A 21915-nucleotide genomic window follows, 5' to 3' on the forward strand; every position below is an offset into this window, starting at 1 on the left:
TACTGATCCTCTGCTACAGCTGGGGATGGATTGTGTGCCCAACACCTTCCTGGCTAGAATATTTTGGGTGCCTGTTATGCCATAATTTCATCAAAGGAGGAAAAAAAACCCATTTGTATCTCTCCAAAGGCCCACAGCAGCCGGTTTTTTTTCTGTTTCTAATCTTGCCCAAGTGAGCCCACTCCAGAAACACCTTTTTGGCAATCAGATCAAGTGTCCTCTACCAGGTGAGGAAAGGCTTCTGCTTCGCATCCTTCAGCGGTAGAGGCACACTTGTCTCCAGCTTCTTTTCACATTCAGGGGCTCTAACAAGGCTGCCAGCACTACTACTCCCACATAATAGATCATCAATAACTGCATGGGTAAATATTGTGCTAATGCCCTTTGGAGCAAAACCCTGTAACTCCTGTAGTCATTGGCCATAAAGAAAATTTGTCTGAGTCACTATGAGGAAGGAGGAAATTTGAGGTTGCAAGGTGCTTGCTTTGAGAAGGCACCAGTGTGCTTTTCTATCAGCTCTGCTGGCATTGGTTTGCTGCAGGCAATCCTCAATCAACATATGAAGAGTGCTGGCAGGAGCTACCTCCTAATTATAAGTCGTTTAGTCAATCAAAATATAGCTCCTGAGCTACGTAAAGATCTTATTTCTTCTCAAAAGCCTCATATGGACAAAACATGGAAATGCTGTACCAGGAGGAAGGAAAAAGCTTTATTTAAAAGTGACAAAAATGAAAGCTTCAGGATCCTGTTTGTGGGGCAACTTAAAGTAACTTAGGTACTTGTCAAAGCTAATTAAGTCAGGCCATCTGCAAATGCTTCTGATTTGAAACATTCCCCCCTGTGCCAATGGAACAGCGTGTTACAGCTTCCTCACATCCCATCCTGACAGGTGCTAAGCTGCTCTGCTTGATGCTATCAGTCCCAGGGTAGTGAGAACTTTCCTCCTCCTGCAGCATGAGAGCACTCACCTAAGCATCACACTTCGACTCTGCCATACACCAAAGGACAGGGAAAATGTCCCTGCCCCCACACACAGTTAGGGACAGGAGCACCCCACAGGGAGCAGGGGCAGTGCCACCCTTTTACAGGTGCACAGCTGGGCTCACACTGGTGGGCTGCATCACCCTGCAGGGTACCCTATGGCAGCAACTTCACCTTGAAAGCACCAGACCAGCTGTTCATTGCCTTTGACAAGAAATTTGCACACGGAGCTGTAGGCAGTGATGGGTTAGCTCAGGAGGAATGAGACCTGCTGGTCCACCCCAACAGGGCACAGAGATGGGTGCTGGCAGGACTGGGAGGTGTCTGTGGAGGAGTAGGTCCAGCGGGACAGAACAGCTCACAGGACTGACACCCAGGCAAGGAGCAGTGCGGTCTCCTGTGCAGTGTGCACGGCCCTTGAGACACAAATGTTTAGTGTCTCCTTAGCAACGCTTCTCAGTGGTTTTGTCCGTGGAGTGCTCGTTGTACCTTGAGGAAGCCAGAAGTGCTGAAGGAGTGCCCGCCTCCCAGGGTAGCCAAAGGCAATGCCACCTGTGTGCAGCATAGACAGGGCCATCAGTCGAGGGCTGTCCTGGGCAAAACATTCTCTGCACAGACCTTCGGAAGTCTTTCAAGTCTTAAAGGCCATTTTTTAAGTGTCACAGTTGGATGAGACAAGTACTAGGATGCTTAGAAACCCACTTTTAATTCCAGCTGTGGACTTTACAAACTCCACCTCAGAATTTCTTTCTCAGCTGAAGTTTAAGAATCCAGTCCAAGCACATGGACTCAGGCTTTAACCACAAAGGAATTATTTCAGTTGCCAAGCAGGGTAGGCTACAAAACAGGTCTTTCACTGATGAAGGTCCACTTCAGAAAATGTGACAGGACCACCTGTCATTCAGGGGACACCGGACTCCTGCTCACTGAGCACCCTCTGCCTCCAGCAGGAAAGCCGAGGTTCACTGTGTGCACCCCGATGGTGAAACGAGTACAGCAGTAAGAAATGGTTTTGATGAGTGTGTAATGCAAAAATGTTGGACTTACACTGAAACTTCCAAGAGGCAAAGGGAAAACAAAGCTACATCTCTTTTTTTTTTTTGTAAAGCACCACAAAGAATGCCTGCAGAATTTTTGGGTTTGTTTTTCAGAGTCATATATGTGTACACACATACATACCTATACATATACGTTGTATACACACATGCATTCCTTAATTTTGGGTCCTGCTTATCCATCAGGAGTTGATACTGGAGTAGATCTCTACACCTAGACGGTTTGAGGAAGGTATATTTGTAGTGTCTGCAAGAACCCACACAGTTGGGGAAAAAATAATTAAATGTGGAATTTTTACTGCCACCTTGAAGCTGAAATAAAAATCTTAGTATTATTTATTCAGACCACTTTTATTAAATTAAAGACGTAGTCTTAAATCAGTACGATACTTGAAACTTGCTCAAAAGTCTTTATAAAACAATTGTCAATTGCTTTTCTGCTTTGTGGACATTTCTCTCCCATACTATGTTCAATCAAGGTATAACAGTTCACAGCAATGCTTTGCATTTAGACAGTCTTAAATGGACTTTGTGGGTGCTATAATGTCAGGTCAGTCAGTCTCTGAATGAGAACCTTTGGATTTCCCAGTGCCAATGTTAGTTATAAAATAGTATTTCACTGTTTGCAGCTGCTCCAGACAGTATCTTTAGGTACGAAAGGTATGCATAGCTTGCAGATAACCAAACCACAGTAAAGAAATGAAAACAGTCTGCAAAACAGAGGAAACCGTTCCCACTCTGTTAACAGGAACACTGTATTTGCCACCTCCCATGGTGTTATGCAGAGCTTCCAGTACAAGAATCTCTCAACAAAACCTTCCCTAGCTCCATCTCTATCCCAGACTTTCTCAAAAAAGGTGTCATGACCACTGTAGTCTCTTTTTCCCCCCTCAAAGTGATGGACACAAGCCATTTCATTCTGCAGCACCTGGCATTTCCACTGAACTTCACGCAGAAGTTAACAGCTGGTGTGGACCCAGCAGCTGGAGGGGACCCAGCAGCTGGAGGGGAACGTGCTTTCCCTGTCTTTGAAGTTTGGTACTGAGCTAGACTTTCTGTTTATTGTTGGGAAAAAGCTAAAGAAACACTGTTTTTGCAGTGTTCCCTATCCCAAAGTGCTCGATAGTTGGCAGAATCCAAGACTCCCCACAGCCAGAGGCTGGAGAGCACTTCTTAAATACAAACAAATGAACAAGCAAGCAAACAGCAGACAAAATCAAAGAGGGAAAATGACAGAGAAACCCCAGTTCCAAGGGCAGCAGAGGATTTCTGCAAAGGAACAGAAACCAGTTCTACCAATGCCACTGTCACTCTGATGTAGTGTATCTGATGGCTGGGAGATGTTTAGTACCACGCACTCAAGAAAAAGACAAGGAATGTTCTTCCTCTAAAGAACAATTAAATATAACACATAAGATTATGCTAGCAGTGTAATAGCACTATAAATCACATTTTGAAATGTATAATAATGTTTATGAAGTTCTAGCTACAGAAAAGATTCTTCAGTGTTATCCTTTAATTATTAGCACAGAGTCTAAAACAACAGGCTTTCAAAAGAATGTTTTTCCACTGAAATAATAGTTTATCAATTCTTTAAGACACTGAGAAGCATTTACAACTTTCCCATTCTCAACCTGATACCGCTGAAATTGTTAAACCTTCACTGAACCCCAGAAGGATCATGCTTACCCAAAACTTGGCCCTATTTGTCTTACAAGTGCCTTTTTTCCCTCTCCATACCAACTCCTGACCATAGGCAGCCCTACGCAGATACATTCCATAGTACCTTTTTCATTTCTTAGGTTTTGAGCAGGAGTAAAATTCCTGCTGGATCTTTCCATCAGCAGATCTTTAAAAAGTGAGACAAGACATCATCTTGAAGAAAAGCAGCAGCATCTGTAAGTGAACAACACAGTACCTGATCGTCATTACACTACTCGCATTCTTTACTGGGTTTTCTGTAAAAACAAGAGATGCACAGCTGACATCCAAAGGGAGACAGTTTTTTCACAAAAGGAAGCACTGTGGAGATTAACAGCAACTGCAGACTGTCATTCAGGGTGGGATTCCAAGGGTCCCATTTTAGGGAGGGATCTGAGCTCTGAAAGACTAGGAAGGAAGCGCTAGCAGAGGGCAACACAAATTCCCCACCAGCTACTCAGAGTCTCAGCAAATGGCACAGGCCAAAAACCAACTTCCAGACAACTGAAATCAAGTGAGATGGCCCTGACCCTTCTTCAAATGAAAAAACAATAGTGACAGAAGAGTGCAAAAGCTGGCAAGAGGATTAGACGGCTGGAGTTGGTTAGTTGAACATTTTCCATAAAAAAGTTTAACTAACTAAAATCAAAAAAAGCCCTTTGTCCTCAGAAGAACACAATTATAAAAAATTAGGCCACAAAGATGTCATTTTTGGCTGACTGCTCTTTGAGGCTGTAAACTGTATTTATCTGTATTGAATATTGATGGGGTTTGTGCTCTAAAATCTCCCAACTATGCTGTAGGAGACACTAAAAAAATGCAATTAAAATCCCTTGATTTCAGCCTGGGCTCACCTGAACCAGGAAGCTTTTCAGAGAAACTGCTCTGGGTGCACACGGACATCAACAAGTAGAGAATGTGGCCAATCACTTAAAAGACAGTTCTGAGCTAAATGGTAAAATTACACTGGATGTATTTGTGAACAGAACTTAGCTCAGTCTAGCCTACCAGCTTTGTTTAGTATGCTCTCATTATCCTGGGACTTTACGAAGTCCGACAGACTCTGAAAACTCAGTCTGACACAAATATCAGTGCAGAAATCTAGGTCTTTTAAAAGCAGATTTAAGAAAAAGAACACACACTGTAACTGCCTCAATCAAGTATGTCTCATAAAATCAGATCTATTCTTATTTTTTTAAATCTTTCAAAAGCAGCTAAAAAAACTTACAACAGCCATGTCCACAATATTCCTGCCAAAGATCTTTTCTCTCAAATATGGGGCAAATAAAAATATAAAACATACTACTTTCTAAGTCCTCAGAAGAACTTTAGAAACCTCAGGGCAAAAGCAGCCTTTGGGCAATATTCAAGGCTGTCAAGACACATAAAGCAGTAGACGAGTCATCCTCCACGAATAGATGATTGCTATATAGATACCAGCAAGCAAGCTCGGAGACAAAGGCACTGCTGCCACTGACTGAGAAGGCCCTTCTGCATTTAAGAAATGTCAGCATTCCAAGGGCTCTCTTTATGACTCCAAAAAAACCCAAAGTACAGTGGAGAGAATTAAAGTAGGACATAAAATTTTATTCTGAAATGATCTCTGGCCACAACAATAAAATGTAACAAATATTCACTAGAACAGTCTTAACTCCTGTCATCAGCTGTACAATACATACAGTATCATAAAACTGGCCACTAGGATTAAAATCCACTACAACATCTTTAATGTTAAGTGGCAACAGCAGCATCTCACAGAAAATTATACATAAATATATACACAGTCCACATTCAATCATTTTTCACATGTTTTCAGTACACACAGTTGCAGCATATTACAGTCACGTGTCTAAGTCATTGCCCAATAAAAACCCAAGCTACTGCTTAGACGCAATTGTAGCAGTTGAACTGAGTAATTACAATTTGTAGCAGAGATGTACAAGCCCCTAGAAACAATAATTCAAAATGTTATTTTATTTAAATGCTACCATAGCATTACACTGGGCAATATTCTAATCTTTGCTGACTGTAAAAAGAGTTCTTTTCGTATTTATCACAAATATTACTGATGGAAAAAAAATATTAAGAAATGGAGAGCATTAAATAATGCACACCCTTTCCTAAAGATTTTAATATTGCCCGATGCTACTTATGTCTTTTAAGTGTTTTCAACATTCCCATGAAGTCATTTATAACTCCAAACCACCCACCAAGTTAAAAGTGGCTTAAGTGCCTTGCACCCAAATTGTAAAAATCCCTGGCCACCTTTATAAGAGCCAGGCACATATAAAAGGAATGCACTTTGGTTCATACCAAATGCCCTGGGATTAAATCACACTATAAAACTAAAGAGTTTGAGGTAAATTTTTACAAATACAGTTGATTTCTGTCTAGTGTCACTATAACAAAAAATTATTTAAAAAAAAAATTAATTTGATGTTAAAGTACAACCAATGAGGAAGGGCCATCTTTAACCCTTTAATGAGACGGTACCACAAGAACAGAGTGTCCTCTCCACCCTAGCAGTGTGACTGCCTTATTGTTTCTATTAAGGCCTCGATCATCTACAGGATGTTTTAAGACAGGTATAGCACTTAAAAATAGATTTCATCCCTACTAAGCAAGGGTTAAAGAGGCCAAGATGCATTTGTAACAAAAGGCACATTGTTAACACCAAGGGCACAATCCATCCTCTATCCTTAATCTACACATCTTGCATCACTCTCTTGTTCCAACACTTAAGTGGTAATGAACACACCAGCGGTGCAAGAAACTGAGCCAAGTGAGACTGCAACCAAAGACAACACTGTGCTGTTACTAAATCTGAAAATAGCTCAGACACCCCCAGACAATGGTAACATGTGAGACGAAGCACTGTTTCCAAGCCAACTTCTATCAGCCTAATTATCAGAGCCCTTAGAATAAAATCACATCAAAGCAAGAGGCAATGTCCTTCCACCCCCCCTTCTTTTTTTTTTTTACAGGTATATATAAGCTACAATAAAATGCAGCTACATCACTTAAAAACCTTGATGTAGCTGCTCCTTTAGTATAGAGGAAGTTCCACTGTATCTGGGTTAAAAAAATAGCTCTTCACACTATATTTTGGCCTTTAAGTTTCCGGTAGCATTTATGAAGAAGGTGAATCATAAATGCATTATTGGCATTAAGAACTGGTTACATGAAAAAGAAAATTCAGTGGTTGTAGCCCATTAATGACCCATGAACATCATGAATGTTTTCACCTTGTTGCCATGAAAGGCAGGAACATGTATCAATGTCTGCTTTAAAAAATACCAAGGGAGATGATTCTTCTTTCACCCTTAACATCAGCATCCCTATTTCCTGACTTTTGCAGGGGGAGTTAAGGTAGAAAGGAGTAAAAAGGAGTAAAGCCAAGCAGGTGGTGGAAGAAGTAAGGATTCCCTGTTACCATAGAAAAATACATAGTATTGTATTCCCACAGTCATGAGAGTTAGTTAATTTTACATTAAAATTAATATATCTCTTTTCCAGACTTAGAATTTACTGACCATAATTTACTGGATATTCATATTCTAAACCCCACTTTTCTTAGAAGTAGTATTATATTTCATTTTCAACATGATTTCATACATGTTTACATATTGCACTTACACATACACTGTATAAAGTTGTGAACAGTTAACACTAAATAATTTAATTTGACTAGAGGCAGGAAATTACCTCTTTATTTTAAAAAGTAAGAAAAATTCTTGATTGACAGTCTAATTTTTACATTTATCAATCAACAAATACCATCCTTTGCTCAGAAATTATTTTGGAGCTTCTTTAGATGTTGACTTTTTGGCAAGAAGTTCAGCGGTATGTTTCCTGAGAATTCTGTCACTTTTCACTTAATATCCCTCCCCCAGTCTTACATTAAATTAAAAATAAAACAAACCAACAAACAAAAATTAAGCTGTAAGTGGTAAATTAACGGATATGAAGGAGAACTTAACCGGAAACTTTCTTGGCCTCTCAGGGGACCATGCTTTAAGTAATTTTCATAATTTGTACAAGTAACTCAGTAAAATCTGTGCATATAAATGTTGTTTGTAAGTAAAGTTACTGAGGTTTAATGCAATCCATTCTAGTAAGTCTTGTTCTAACATCTATAAACCCATCTAGATTGTTCTACTTTGTTTAAAATTCCCTTTTCGTATGTTTTATGCATCCAATGTAGACCACAGCTGTTGTATGTATTAAAATACTGATCTCAGATTTCTAACTGTTCCTGTTGAAAACACGCTACAACATGTGAATACCTCTCTCACAGGTCTAGATACTATTCTTCAGTAAAGACCATCTTTCTTCCATGAATGCAGTTAAAAGTAAAAAAGAAAAACCAAGCATTAGCACACACACACGAACAAATCTACACATATCTCTAACTGTTCTTTCAAAGTCAATTTTCATCTACAAATGCCAAAGATTAAATCAAATTCCAAGTGCTTAGCTTTCCTTTGATAATTCTCCCTTTTTAGAAACTATCTAGGATGGTGTCTTCCAACCGAAAAGCTTTCCACTGAGGATCTTTCCTTCTACAGTTAAGCTGTCTAAGGTGAAGTACTCCTCTACAGGAAACAATGAAGTAACATCATGTTTGCCCCTATGTGCAGAGTTGATCTGAAATGTAAATGTACCACAGAAGTCACAGTCGCTCAAACATTGTCAGAAGAAATAAAAGCAACCTTGAAATCCATGTAGTTTAACAGTCTGGAAGTTACAGTATAAAACTGACAGAATGAGCACTTCTGCCTATGTCATTTTGGGAGATCAAGCTGCACATTAGAAAAAACAGAAGAGAAGAGATAGGAAAAAAAAAATGAAAAAAGAGAACCTGTGTGAATGCTCAATGTTACAGACCTGAAACAAAGTTCAGAACATTTTGCTTTACCAACTAATCAGCCACTTTCAAATTCAGAGAAACAGACATACTGCCATTTTCACGCTTTCCAAGACTACCCGTTCCTCTCACTCTACCACATGGCATGCAAGGTAAGAGAGTCATTTTAGCCCCGGTGTTCTTATTTTTTGCATTATATTTGAATGATCACTTTAATCAAAGCCCACTACTTTTAAATAGAGAAAGCGTTCCATAGGAGGTGACGGTATCATTAGCGATACCATGACTTTCTCTGGGCTACCACATAAAAAATGACAATAGAACATGCTATGGCTCCACTTTAAACTACAAGTTTACAAGTGCTTAACTGTATTCTTTGAGTATTCTCCCTGGAGTCCAGTCAGTCATAGATGCGAGTGTTCACAGAATCAAGACCAAACCCATGAAATCCAAAAGGTAGTCTTTCAAATTTACCCCAGGTTAAAACTAATATGAACCATGGAAGAGGAAGGTTAATACCTTTGATACCACGCTGCAATGCATGACAGTCATGTTGTAACCAGTGGCCTGCCACTGATGTTTATTACTGTGTCACACTAGTTACAGTAAGGCTAATTGTACTGTAGAAGACAAACATTTTAAAAAATAAGTATAAAAACTTAAAGCATTGTCCCCATGTTTTTATAAAAACAAAATCAACATTTCTTACATTTAAAATGAGTGCTGAAAGATACAAATGAACAGATTTATTGAGCAAATAAAAATGCATATCTGAGCTAATTTTTCATACAAATAAGGCTCAGCCACACTGTATCTCTCATATTAACAGCATTGGGTTTTTCAAACTCAGCTAACGAGTTTTGGCAACACTGTTCTTTGCTGAATATTCCCATTGGCATCAGTCATCTGTGCCAAATTAGTCCTCAGTTTTGAAGCTGAGCTTGAAGTCGGAGGTAACTTGGAAATTGAAGTTATAGCACCAGTACTATCTGCAATTCTCTTTGCCGAGGCCTTTTCTCCAGTTGGAGGTTTTGGCAAACGTCTCCTTAGCCAGGGATGCCGCAAAGCCTGGCTGGGTGTCATACGGACAGCAGGATCCCATTCTAAACACTGTTTTAAGAAGTCAAGGAAGAGGGGATCATCACATCCCTTTAATGCGTTACCCCATTCTCTGCTCTCTGGCGGGCCGCGGAGCTTTCCCCTCCGAGAGCGTCCACCATTAAGTATTACAGAGCCATCAGACAAGGTTGTGATGCTGCAATAGCGGGGATAACCCTTAGAGCTCACAAAGTTTTTCGCTCGCTTGGATGCATCTAAGAGTTTTGGAGAAGGCATGCCCAATAGTTCAATCATACAAGCCAGCTGGTCTCCTTCATCTTCTCCAGGTAAAAGTGGATAACCAGTCAGAAGCTCTGCTAGGATACAGCCCAAGCTCCACATATCTATGGGCATCCCGTAACGAGCACCAAGGATGACTTCAGGTGCACGATAAAACCGTGACTGAATGTAAGTGTAGACACGCTGATGCTCGTAACAACTTGAGCCAAAATCAATCACTTTAATACCACTTCTACCCTGTTGCTTCAACAGAATGTTCTCAGGTTTAAGGTCACAGTGAATGATTCTGTTTTTGTGCAAAGCATCCAAGCACTGTAAAATTGAGTGGGCAAACTTCCGAACCAAAGGTAGGCTAAAGCCCTGAAATTTGTTTTTCTTTATTAATTCATAAAGGTTCATGCTCAGCAACTCAAATGTCATGCAAATATGGCTGCGGAATGTGAAGTTTTCCAACATGTGAATAACATTCATGTTGTTATCCTTATCTTGTTTCCGGAGATGTTCCAGGATCTTAATTTCTTCCGCAGCTTGGCGGTGGAAACGTTTTTCATTTCTCACCATTTTTAGTGCCACATGCTGATGCATCTTGTGATCGTAGGCTTTCACCACCTGCCCAAAGCTTCCTTTCCCTATAACTTTCAGGACTTCATACCTGTATGCAATATGATCATGGGGTACTTGTATGTAAGACCCCTGGTCATCATCATACCCACAGTTGTTTGAACCACCAATCACACCTTGCCGCTTCTTTGCATTTGGACCCAAGAAGTATATTTCAGGGTAGCTAAAAATCTCATGATGCTCAAAAGCTGTTAATTTTTGCATGTATTGCTTCATTGCCTGCTCTGGTGTGATAACAGAGGCTTTCACCTTCCCTGTTGTTCCATCTGTAGACTTCAAAGAGCTGGAGCTCCCTTGTCGCCTGTGGGCACTCTCTGACTGTCTGTCCTGAACCACTGGCAATCCAGATTTGCCTAGCGTTGTAAGTCCATTTGGCTGCGTCGTCAGAACCGTTCTCTTGTTACTATTATCTTCAAAGAGCTGCTGAACCTGGATTTGTCCATGGCTACCAACATGTAGGTGCTCATTCATTGTGTGTTTACTGCCTCCAACCTAAAATTGAAAATAAATACATACCCAGTTAAAAAGAAAGACATGAACTCCATGCTTCAACATTCACTCTGCAACCCTCCCTTCTGCCTAAATCACCTCAAAACGAAGTGTTTTCTTAGAAGTCAATTGTTTATGGAGAATCTAAACAATACAGCACATATACTGTGATACTGCTGGATGCTATTAAATTTCCTGGTTCTTCTTTCTCAAATGCTATTTTCATGACTCTCCAAAATGTCTGCAACAAGGCAATCACAAACTTGCTACCATGAGAAGCTAACAATTTCTCCAAGGAATCTTCAAGACAGCAGTCCTGTAACATCAAGATGCATGCTTGAGGGACATCAGACTTTATAGAAAATAGTAGCAGTTTTACAGATGCTGGAGATCAATATATAATGCCTGCTAGAACTTACATGGCTAAGGCTCTTCAGAAATCAAGATTTTAACTTGTTCCTAAATTTGCTGTATATCAAAAGTTCCAGACACATTTTTCAGCAATAAGGAATGTGCTGTGACATGCACAAAGAGGAAAAGAACCCACACATTTCTGAAGTTCAAGAATATAACTTACTGCTTGCAATTGAGACAGTCACAATTTAGGAAAACATTCCAATCAATGAAGAATAAGCATATCCTTCAGCACTTTCCCAAACCAGACTGACAATAACTTTTAACCAAAATGAGATGTGGGGCCTTATGCAGACTTGAGTAGAAAGCAAATCTTTCCCTTGAGGAACATACAAGTAACTTTATTTTAAAGGAATATTTAAAAAAAGCATTAATAGACTTTAGAAATTACATTTGTTCTTGACAGTGCTTACTTGGGAATAAACAGCATCACTCAGCATTTTCAAGCAAACGAACAGCAAGTATTGGGGTGTGAAAACAACTACTGCGCCAAACCCGTTATTTTTAAGAAGAAACAAGGAATTTATAAGCACACCTGCCACTAAAATAGCTGTCCTTAGAATTCCTCATTTGCTCTGAAGTAGAGGATAATTAGTTTGTCTTCTGCCTGGTCTTACACAAATGTGAGAAGAATTCCCCTGCTGTCTCTCCAGCTGATTCACCGATCTTAATATTTATATCAAATTACTAACAAAAAGTTCACTGATACTGTCAGACAGATGATCAAGCCAGGGTTGAGAGCACTTTTCATTTAAACCGTGTTTTTTCTAGGCAGCTAAGGATAACACATTCCCTGTTCACTTTAGGCTGCTGAAATAAAATCAGAAAATGACAGTTGTGTGCTGTGATATGAGGCAATGAAATCTGTGCTGCAACAGCAGAAGTGCTTCCTAATGAGAAAACCCAGACATGCAACGGACACTCGAGCATACTTTTTGCTTCTGCTAAGGCATCAGTTTGATACAGCAGAAGCATATTTTTGTAAATTCAGTAACTTGTTCCCAAAGACTTGCCAGCTGGACACCAGCTTCACCTCTGGACAGTATTTTGGTATTTGCAGCTCTGAAACTCACATAATGTAAGAACAAGGGCTCTTGCGGACTGCTTCTGCCAAGTTCACTGCTCTTGTGATTCCATTTTGACTCATGTTGAATAACTGGTTCATTCAACATTGCAGTTTGACTGTGTATGTTTGTTTGCAGAGAAATTTAGGCTCACACTATCAAATTTGATCAATCTCATAGAAAACATTACCACACAATCACAATTCAGAGCAAAGATGTTTGTAACACTTAAGCACAGTGAAGATATACTGGAAAGCAACAAAAACTCCCTTCCTAGTTTGATGTCTCAAAAGCAGCAGAAATTAAATCATTAAGAGGACTTAATGATCTTATCCCTACAGGCAATTCCTTCAGGTCAAGTTTGAGGCATGCTGCAGTAGCAGTTTCCTGAAGGTTGCCCTGATCCTCTATATAAACAGCAGTTACTGCAAAGAAAAACAACAAATGGCCCCAAGAGCTGCTAAATCACCCATTTCAGAAGAACCAGACCTTGTTAGTAAGATGTGTCATAGGTTCAGCACATGCAACACCACAGAACTGTGCAAGAAAGGCATAATGAAGCAGCAGAGTAAACATACAATTCCAAAGACTCAAGCTAGGAAATTCCAGGTACAAAAATTTCTTCTCCAACACTAACTGAACAACAAAGCAGAACATATCTACACAAACTGGGAGCAGGTAATACTACTATAGACAATGAGCAAGAAAAGAGTATCGCCAAGAAAATAATGTTTAAGAATTTTTTAACCCAAGTATTCATTGCCACAGCTCACATCTTGAATTTTTTTTTCCCCTCAAGTCGCCTGTTTTCACAGTTAACTATTTTTCATGCTTCTTAAGCACTGCTTGCTTCAATATATGTACTGAGAAGTTCTTCAGGGCTTGGAAAAAAACCCATATATTTATTCCTTCTCAACAGGGACTAAAAAGTTCTTTTTTCTAAAAGTGTGCTTGCAAACACATTCTAAAGCGTAAACCATTAGCTCTGCTTCCTGCATCTTCAGGCAGGTTCATGGTTTCTCTTGCTACTGACAGGTTGGCTGTTTTTGTTTCAAGCAGCAGAATAAAATCAGCAGCAGTGTTCCAACTTCAACCCAAATACAAAGTGACTGGTTTTGCTGGTTTCAGTCAGCTGCTGCTTGGGAATGCAAATGCAGATGCAGACAGAAGCAATGGTTTTCTTTGTGGAAAGAAAAACACCACATTATCACAGGCTCTATTCCAAAAGCTGCGTGGGAGAAGAGACCCACTCTTCTTTCAAAAAAGTCTGACAGGAGTTTTAGAGTGATCAGACACAACACAACCATGAAGTCCATACGAAGAACAGACTTTCCTCATCTCAGAGTACTGCCTGCACAAGTACCACCACATCATCTTCTATTTCCAACCTGGATAAGGGTTAGATTCACACCATTCCTTTGCTCTGCCTATCTACTTCTGGCTACTGGGTGTCTTGAGATTGCTGTCAAGTTCAGGCTTGCACTACTCACGAGCTCCACAGGCTTCACCAGCAACACTGTAAGTTCCTGTACCACAACTAATGGGCTTGGCAAGCTACAAAAGACTACAGCCTTCTTAGTCCAGTACCAAACTGTTCTTAGTACGCAGAAGCTCCATCAGCCTTTCAACTGCAACCATAAACCTGAGAGGTTTATAACATGTCTCCATTTTACTTCTGCAGATGGACCTGTAAATTCCAGAACCAACAACCTACACAACTGATTACCTGCATGCACTTATGAAGCTTACTTATTATATATTGTATTGTCTGTGCTCAAACCCATCCACACCTCCTAAGATTTACATATTTTTGTAGCACACATAATCAAAAACTTACTGTTGTTAAGTCTATAAAATATACTGAAATAACAGGTGAGCTTGATCTTTCTGAATGTCCTGGCATCATCAATTACATAACAGCAAATGTTGCAATGGGATGTTTCTTTCCTCTCTCAGTAGTTTCTCGTAACTTCAAAATCACCATTAAGATTTTACTTTTACTTTGGTATATTCAGTTTATGGAAGTTGATGACTATGCCAAAAACATTCACCTAATCTTTGAAGTAGATACACCAAACAAAACAAAACAAAAATACACCCTAAACTATAATCAAAACAAATAAAAACGCAACAAAACTTTAAAATTTGAGGGTGGTATTATTTGGGGGTTTTTTTGGTTTGCTTTGCCTTCACGAATGGATTTAGGAACAGAAGTAGAACAATAACTTACTATACTTAGGCTACAGACCTCTAACACGACAGAAGTAGCAGAAAGATGAGTCCACCCTGCTAACAAGATAAATGGGCAAACCCATTTACAATTCCTTTGCATTAACACTCACCCAATGCATTGGTCTGTTTCAAGACCGTTCTAAAAGACTACTTATAGGATCGATCCCCACAGGAGCATATACCTCTTCTCAACTTTATCTTCCAAATGCATCAAGATATTATGTAACTGTATCATATTTCATCTTTGTAACAGTCACTTCATGTGATTATTAGCACCCTATAAAACTATCCAAGACAGACACGATTCAGCTATATATTATCATTTTATTTTGAGCAAAACCACAGAAAAAAGATTTTGCTGTCAATCAGAATCTAAAAAGGTTTGTAAAATGAATCTTAATAACAGACCAATCATGATGGCCTGCTGAAATACTGCACAGGAATAAGATGTCATTATCTGCTATTACTTTGCATAGATGAGGACAAAGGGAGAAACAGTGTTCTGAAGTAGTAACTCAATTAAAGAATAATTGTGACACTATATACCCCTTTCTTTACAGCATTTCTGGGCGTGCCAGTTTCAGCCCTACAGTGTCTAACACACGAGAGGCATATGGTATCAGGTGTAGCATGCTTCACTGCCTATTTTGTTGACTACAAAACAAAAGCCTAAGCAAATGTACAAAAGGCCTTCTTTTTCCTTGATAAACTAATTCAGCAGCATTCCTCTGCTCAGAACTAAAAATACTTGCTAATTAGTACAGTGATAATAATGCTGGATTATCCCTAATGGTTTTATCGTGAGTATGGGTTTTATACACCAAAAAAGACTAAGCCTTTGTTGAGCTTGTGACTCAACAAGAGTGGTAGAAAGGATTTTTGCTGTTGTTGTATCTGGTCCCTATAAGCTTATTTTATGAAAAGTTAACTCTAACTTTATATAGCAAATATTTTCACAGACTGAACTATGCCTCAAGAGTGATACTGATCCTTAAATTTTTTCATCCTGCTAGGGCCACAATGAGTTTGAATACTTCTGAGACACCCTGGATTTATTACATATGATGAAACCCAAAAGGACAGTCAATGCACCCTAAACTGAACCCCTTGGGTAAGGTGAACTATACACATATGAGGCATGTGCCCAGAAGTACTGCAGTCCCCACAGCACCACAGTCACCATCTGCTGGAACCCAAGTTTCACAGCCCACTCCCATAGCCCTTGAAAGTTATGATAGCTTCATATTCCCCCTAGATGCAAATTTTAAATAGACAAAGAAACACCCAAAGAAAACTAGATATAATAAAATCCAGGTCATGACTGCATAGTTATTTCCACTCAAATGTGACAGCATTTCTATGGCAATTTAATACATGAACACACCATAATAGGAAGGTATTTGCTTTGGTTTTACCTGCTTTGAAGCAGATGACCACAGTAAAAACTGGCAGCATGTGACATACCAGATCTTTGTATTAATGAAGTCCAGGAATCTCGTTCCATTATAATGTAAGTCAATTAAAAAAAAATTAAATTAAAAAAAAGCAAAATGAAGACTGAAGGACTGATGCAAAAGTACATGGATAAACATTCAACCCTCGTGGCAAGAGAAAATAGGTTTGCTGTACAGAAATCTTAGAAAGGGCTTGAAGGAGGGAGGGCACTGAATCATGCATTGTAAATGGGTTGTTTTACAGTACTAGACAGGAGAATAAAAATCATTAATAGTGCTACACTGCAAGAGAAACAGGAACAGTGCGGAATGCAGGGATACATGCTAAGTAAGAAAGAACAGACATGGGGCTAAGCAGAAGACAGAGAAAAGTCTGGAAAAGGGACTCACAGACAGGTTGGGATTTACACAAGCAGAGCAGCAGGCAAGCAAGATAATCTCTACTGCAGCATGTCAACTGGATGCAAGAACACCATAATGAAATAGGAGAGAGTGAATGGAAAAAGGTTCCAATCATCAAGGCAAGAACTTAGGGCTTCAAAAGAGAAAGCAATGACTTTGGAGAGGAAAATGAAGAAGACAAGGGATTGGAAACAGGTTCACGTTTCCCACCATGAGCCAAAAAAGACAGCCAGGGATAGAAGCAGACACAAATAAGCCTAGGATGAAGGCACTTAAAAAAAAAAATAAACAAAACCTTTCCCTGGTACAACACACAACCCCGCCTGCTTAGCAACAAAGGCTGCTGTGCTTGAAAAGACTGCCACCAAAACCTCTGTCCTGTTTTATGAAGCTTGTGTAAAACAGCATCTTCCCCCCTTCTACCCGTGCTATTTATAATCTACCAAACAATGAAATTTCACTTGACAGTAGGAGACCAGAGTTTCAGCAGAGGCTGGATCACACAAGCAAGGAATATGACAGGTAGTTGATTTTTCCTCTGTCTGGATTAAAAGAAAAACCCTTTGGCTTAAACTAAATGTAACTTCAATCTCAGTTTCTCTCACAACTAGCATACATACTATACACGCTTATATCCAAACACCAGCAGTTCACCCACTTAAGCACACCGTACCTTCTGAAAGTTTGAAACACAAATACTCTGTTTTTAGCTATTACAGAAGTCACATAGATACAACACAGATGAAAACAAGATAAGCAAATGAACACAAAGAACGAAAATAATTAAAAAAACTGAAAGGACACATTTCAAGGATTGGAGGAAGTGGTGGGATGCAAAACCAATGGTTTCAATCTGTCAGTGTCAGCTGAGGTCAGTAGGCCTAAGTTTACAGTAAGATCACAGAACAGATATTGCCCCACTTTTTTTTTTTCAGGTTAAAATCCAGCATTCTGATGTCGTATCTGATCCTTACCACAAAAAGTTATGTTAGCCAACCACAAAATAACCACCTACAAAATCCAGCAAGGCAGTATGAGGTATTTCTGTAATAGCACCGAAGGCTAAATAAAAACTGTAGAGTAGGCTCTTTATCACAAGGAAAGGCAGAGTTTGGAACAGTCAGAATCTAGAGGGACTTGATGCATAGCTATATAATGCTTGATCATTCCTGCATGCTTCCGTAAGTACACATACATACATGGTACATATAAACATATGCATACATACACAACCATATACTTGTAAAAATACCTGAAACACAGAAACGTAACACTTCAACACCCCTTGAATGCTTTTATAAAGACTGTATCTTTACATATATATCTATATATCCACAGACACTATATATAATACACATATACAAAAATCTTTGTATAAAAATACCAAAATTCTGTACTTCCAAAATTAGTAAGTAGTCACAAATAAATAGGAGGACCACCACACTTTCACAAATCCTAAATTAAGTCTGGGCTCTGTTACATGTAAGCCCCTGCTATTTGTGGGCCCTACTGTAAATGCACTTGTATGATTACTGTCCAGGCTGTTTGTACTACATTCTTTCTTTTATGATTTTATTAAAAAAAACCCCTAAGCTGTTGCCCCAACTCTAAAATCAAGCAGCACTTAACCAGCATACAAATGTGAAAAAAATTGGCCTTTTATACTAACAAACAATTCAGACATATACACTAGCTACATAAATATACAATGAAGTTGATCTCAAGTACACAGCTCCACCTTGAATTTGCAGAATACTCTTCATTCCTTTTGAGAATATCCTATATATACTGATTTTTTTTTAATTTAAGCCAATTCTTTCTATAAATGGATTTGAATAAGATGTTTTACCCCTGAAGCTACATGGAAAGTCACTGAAACACTAATATCTAAATGCACAGTTTCACCTTCCACTAGCCCATAATCACATTACCATTTAAAGCTGTGACATATGTTTACAAAGATAGGATGTGAGCATCCACGAAGAACTCATTAATTCTATGAAAAGTATGCCATCAATGCCTTTCAGGGTCAGTATGAAATCTTTCAGAATTTAAAAGGAAATGTATGCAATAAAAATTTCAGGTATTTAGTGTTAACATGACAGTATATAGACCCCTCGCTCTTCTCTGTCATGCCTTCAGGACAGAGATACCTTCTCTTATCCATATATAGTGGCATACTCGGGAAGTTTCATTCCTAGTAGATTAACTAGGAGTGTGAGATAACGTGAGATATCACAGAACCGGAAAATACCATCCTTTTCATGCCATCAGCGGTTATTTCTTTATAGGTACACTACTGCAGCAATAAAGGCAGATTCATCCAATCATTGTCCCTGAGCAGAGCGATAGCTGTTTCTAGGGAAGACTGCGATCAGCCTGAGCTAATCAGACGTGTAAAGGGGAGAGTAGCCTTCATTTTTCACCACAGTTCATACAACACTTTAATCACAGAGACTAACCTCATCTCAAAAAAAGCATTCACCAGAACATCTCCTCTATGCGACTGTGAAAGATCGAATTTGTCACTAAAAATCAGACACAAAACCAGACTGAAGGGGGGTGGCGGGAGAGGGAGAAAGCAGTGTGTGCAGTTACAGGGTCCCAGCCTCACAACAAGCATGCACATTTCATCGGAGCCTGCAGGAATTAAATGCACGTTGCTCCAGCACCATGCGCCTTGGGGGGCCCATGCGCGCTCGGTCCCGCCACTGGGGATACCCGGCGAGCGGAGCGGCAAGACCCCGGGGCCAGATGCCCCTTCCCCGCACCCCGTCCACACCCTCCCCGTGCCCGGGCTCACCGTGTGGGAAGCGTTGCTGGCCCTGAGCGGCGGCAATGCGAGGGGCGACGGCGGACCGGTCCCAGCTCCTGCCCGGGAGACCCCGGCTCCGGTGCCCGGGGAAGACGGCAGCGGGCGGCCGCTGTCCCCTGCCCTGCCTGCAGAGAGCAGAGGGGTGAGCGCGGTGGGCAGCGAGGCCGTCGGGGCGGCGGCAGCGGCCCCAGCGCTCGGCCGGCACCGCCGCCCGTCTTGCTTCGGGCAGAAGCCATTAAAAGCTAATCACCGCCGCGGCGCACACACGCACCGATCCGGCTAATAGCGCGGGCGGGCCGTGCTCGCCCGGCTAAACCCTTCATCCGAGATTAACCCGCCACCGGCAGGCGCCTAACCGGGAGAACGAGCCGGCTCTGCTCCGCGCACGCCTCGGGGCTGGACGGCTGCCCGCGCCCCCCGCCTCCCCCCGAGCCGTCTGGCACGGCGAAATCCCGGCGCCGCCGGGGACCCGCCAGGAGTTCACAAGTCTGCCGCGGGAAGCGGCGGCGAGCACCGCTGTCCCTTGTCAAACGCAGCCGCTCCGGCACTCGCGGCGACCCCCAGTTCTCCTTGGGTCGTTTCCTTCTGTGATTTCTCTCGGCCCCCCTCACCCCGCCCCGCTCCGCTCCCCCGAGGCGAGCTCGCCATCCCGCACAACAGCGGCTCGCCGGAGCCCAGCGCGCAGCCCCCGACGGCCCCCTGGGCTCGGCTGCCGCGGGGGGAGGGCGGATCATTGTTCGACACACACGGCACCTCTGCGGCGGCAGCCGCGGGGCGCCCGAGCCCCTCCCGCCTCCGGTCCCCCTCCGCCGGGCCTCCGCAGCCCGGCCCAGCGGTGGCGATCGCGGCGGCCCTCGCTCGCTCCCCTTACCGGCTGGGTAGGCAGCACCAGCGGCGACGCTAGCTGAGGGTTTTCTGGTTAACATGGCCGCTGGAGAGGAGGGAGAGGAAAAGGCATGTCAGGGTGGCTCTCCTCCGCTGCTCCTCGGCCTCTCCGGGCGGCGTCTGCCTCTCTTCTCCGATCAGCTACACCCAGACCCAGACACGTCCTGCGCTGCATCCCCCTGGCCCCGGGCCGGCCGGACAGACCCTCCAACGGCCCGCCGTCGCCTCCCGCCGCAACCGCAGCAGCAGCAGCAGCAGCAGCAGCAGCAGCCGCCGCGCCGCCGCCGCAGCCCCCGGCCCAAGCTCATCACCTCCCCCGCCCCCGCCCCGGTCGCCCCGGTCCCCTCGCACGGAGGAGGGGGCAGCAGCAGGCGGCCGGACACGACCCTCCTCCTCGCGCGGCGGAGCGGGGACAAACAGCGGACAGGATCGGCAGTCCCCGCCCCGTCGGCCGCGTGCCCTCCTTCCGTCCCTCCCCGCCGCTCCCTCCTGCTCCCTACCGCTCCGCCGTCGCGGAGGCGGCGCGGCCCGCGGCTCCCCCTGGCGCCGCACGTCCACCCTTCCGCCCGCCCGCCCGCACAACGGCCCCGCCGCCCGCGCGCCCCGCCCGCACAACGGCCCCGCCGCGCGGGGCGCGGGGCCAGGACGCGCCCGGCCGTTGGGCACCGCGGCCGCGCAGCCATGTTGGCCCCGGGCAGGGCGGGACAGGCTCGGGCACAGCGACAGGGACGGGGAGAGGCTCCGGCCGCCCGGGCAGCCCCCGCCCTGGCAGCGCCCGTGTGCACGAGGGGGAGGGGGCGATGCCCGCCGGGAAACCGGCGTGTGTGGGAATCGTGTGTAGGGGCAGAGGAGCCGGGGGACTGCCAGCTCGTCGGGCGGCGGGGACCGCTCTGTTAGCCCGGAAGGACAAAGCTGGCCCCGTGGGACGAAGGATAAATAACTTGAAACGCGTAGTGTTGAAGTGAAAACTTAAAAAAAAAAAAAAGGCAATTAGGGAAAAGGAGCTTTTGGGATTGCCCTGGAGGCGTAAGTGCCTCAGCCTAGAATGAGAGTGCGAGGGGCGTTATTTGCCTTGTTTCCCAAACTGCACGACGTGCTTTGTGGAGTACAATGCTTTGAATTCCTGGTTTGTCAGTTCGAACGTCATTACTGCCAAAAATAAAAGACTAAACATTTGCCCCGCTTGGAAAAGCGTTGAAATGAACTGTCCTACCTATGCTCAGCCCTTTTTGAAGTCCATACAGACCTCGCAGGTTTTTCTTTTTGAAACAGCTGTTAGATGTATAGACAGATCTCTGTTCATCCCCTTCCACAGAAAAGACAGAAAAATTAATCCCCCCTATTCCTATGTCTAAGCAGAAAAAATAAAATTAAATAAATCCATTTCTTTTCCTTTTCCAGTGCCACAGATACATTCATAAGCAAAGACATTTCCTGTTCTGGTACAAAGAAATAAACAATTTCCCTAACTCCTCCTGTCACATAGAGAAAACAATCATACCTTCCTTCTCCTGTCCACACCCACCTAATCTTTTCCCTTCGCTGTAGCTGAAAGAAAGCTTTGTCTTCCTCAATATCCCCCCAGATGTTCACAGGC

General features: G+C 42.6%; 1 protein-coding gene across 2 annotated transcripts; it reads right to left on the reverse strand.

Annotated features, from left to right (window-relative positions):
• Positions 1–5303: 5303 nt before the first annotated feature.
• On the reverse strand, positions 5304–20581 carry DYRK2 (dual specificity tyrosine phosphorylation regulated kinase 2). Of its 2 annotated transcripts, XM_048301333.1 has the most exons (3): positions 20305–20581; positions 19422–19558; positions 5304–11055 (listed from the first exon to the last, which is right to left on the reverse strand). In XM_048301333.1, the coding sequence occupies exons 1-3, from the start codon at positions 20357–20359 to the stop codon at positions 9451–9453; spliced, it is 1797 nt and encodes a 598-aa protein (XP_048157290.1). In that variant the 5' UTR covers positions 20360–20581; the 3' UTR covers positions 5304–9450. The 2 variants fall into 2 exon arrangements, with proteins under 2 accessions (XP_048157290.1, XP_048157291.1); XM_048301334.1 differs by lacking the exon at positions 19422–19558.
• Positions 20582–21915: the final 1334 nt, after the last annotated feature.

The sequence above is a fragment of the Corvus hawaiiensis genome, chromosome 4 (assembly GCF_020740725.1).
Source record: "Corvus hawaiiensis isolate bCorHaw1 chromosome 4, bCorHaw1.pri.cur, whole genome shotgun sequence".
NCBI lineage: Eukaryota > Metazoa > Chordata > Aves > Passeriformes > Corvidae > Corvus > Corvus hawaiiensis.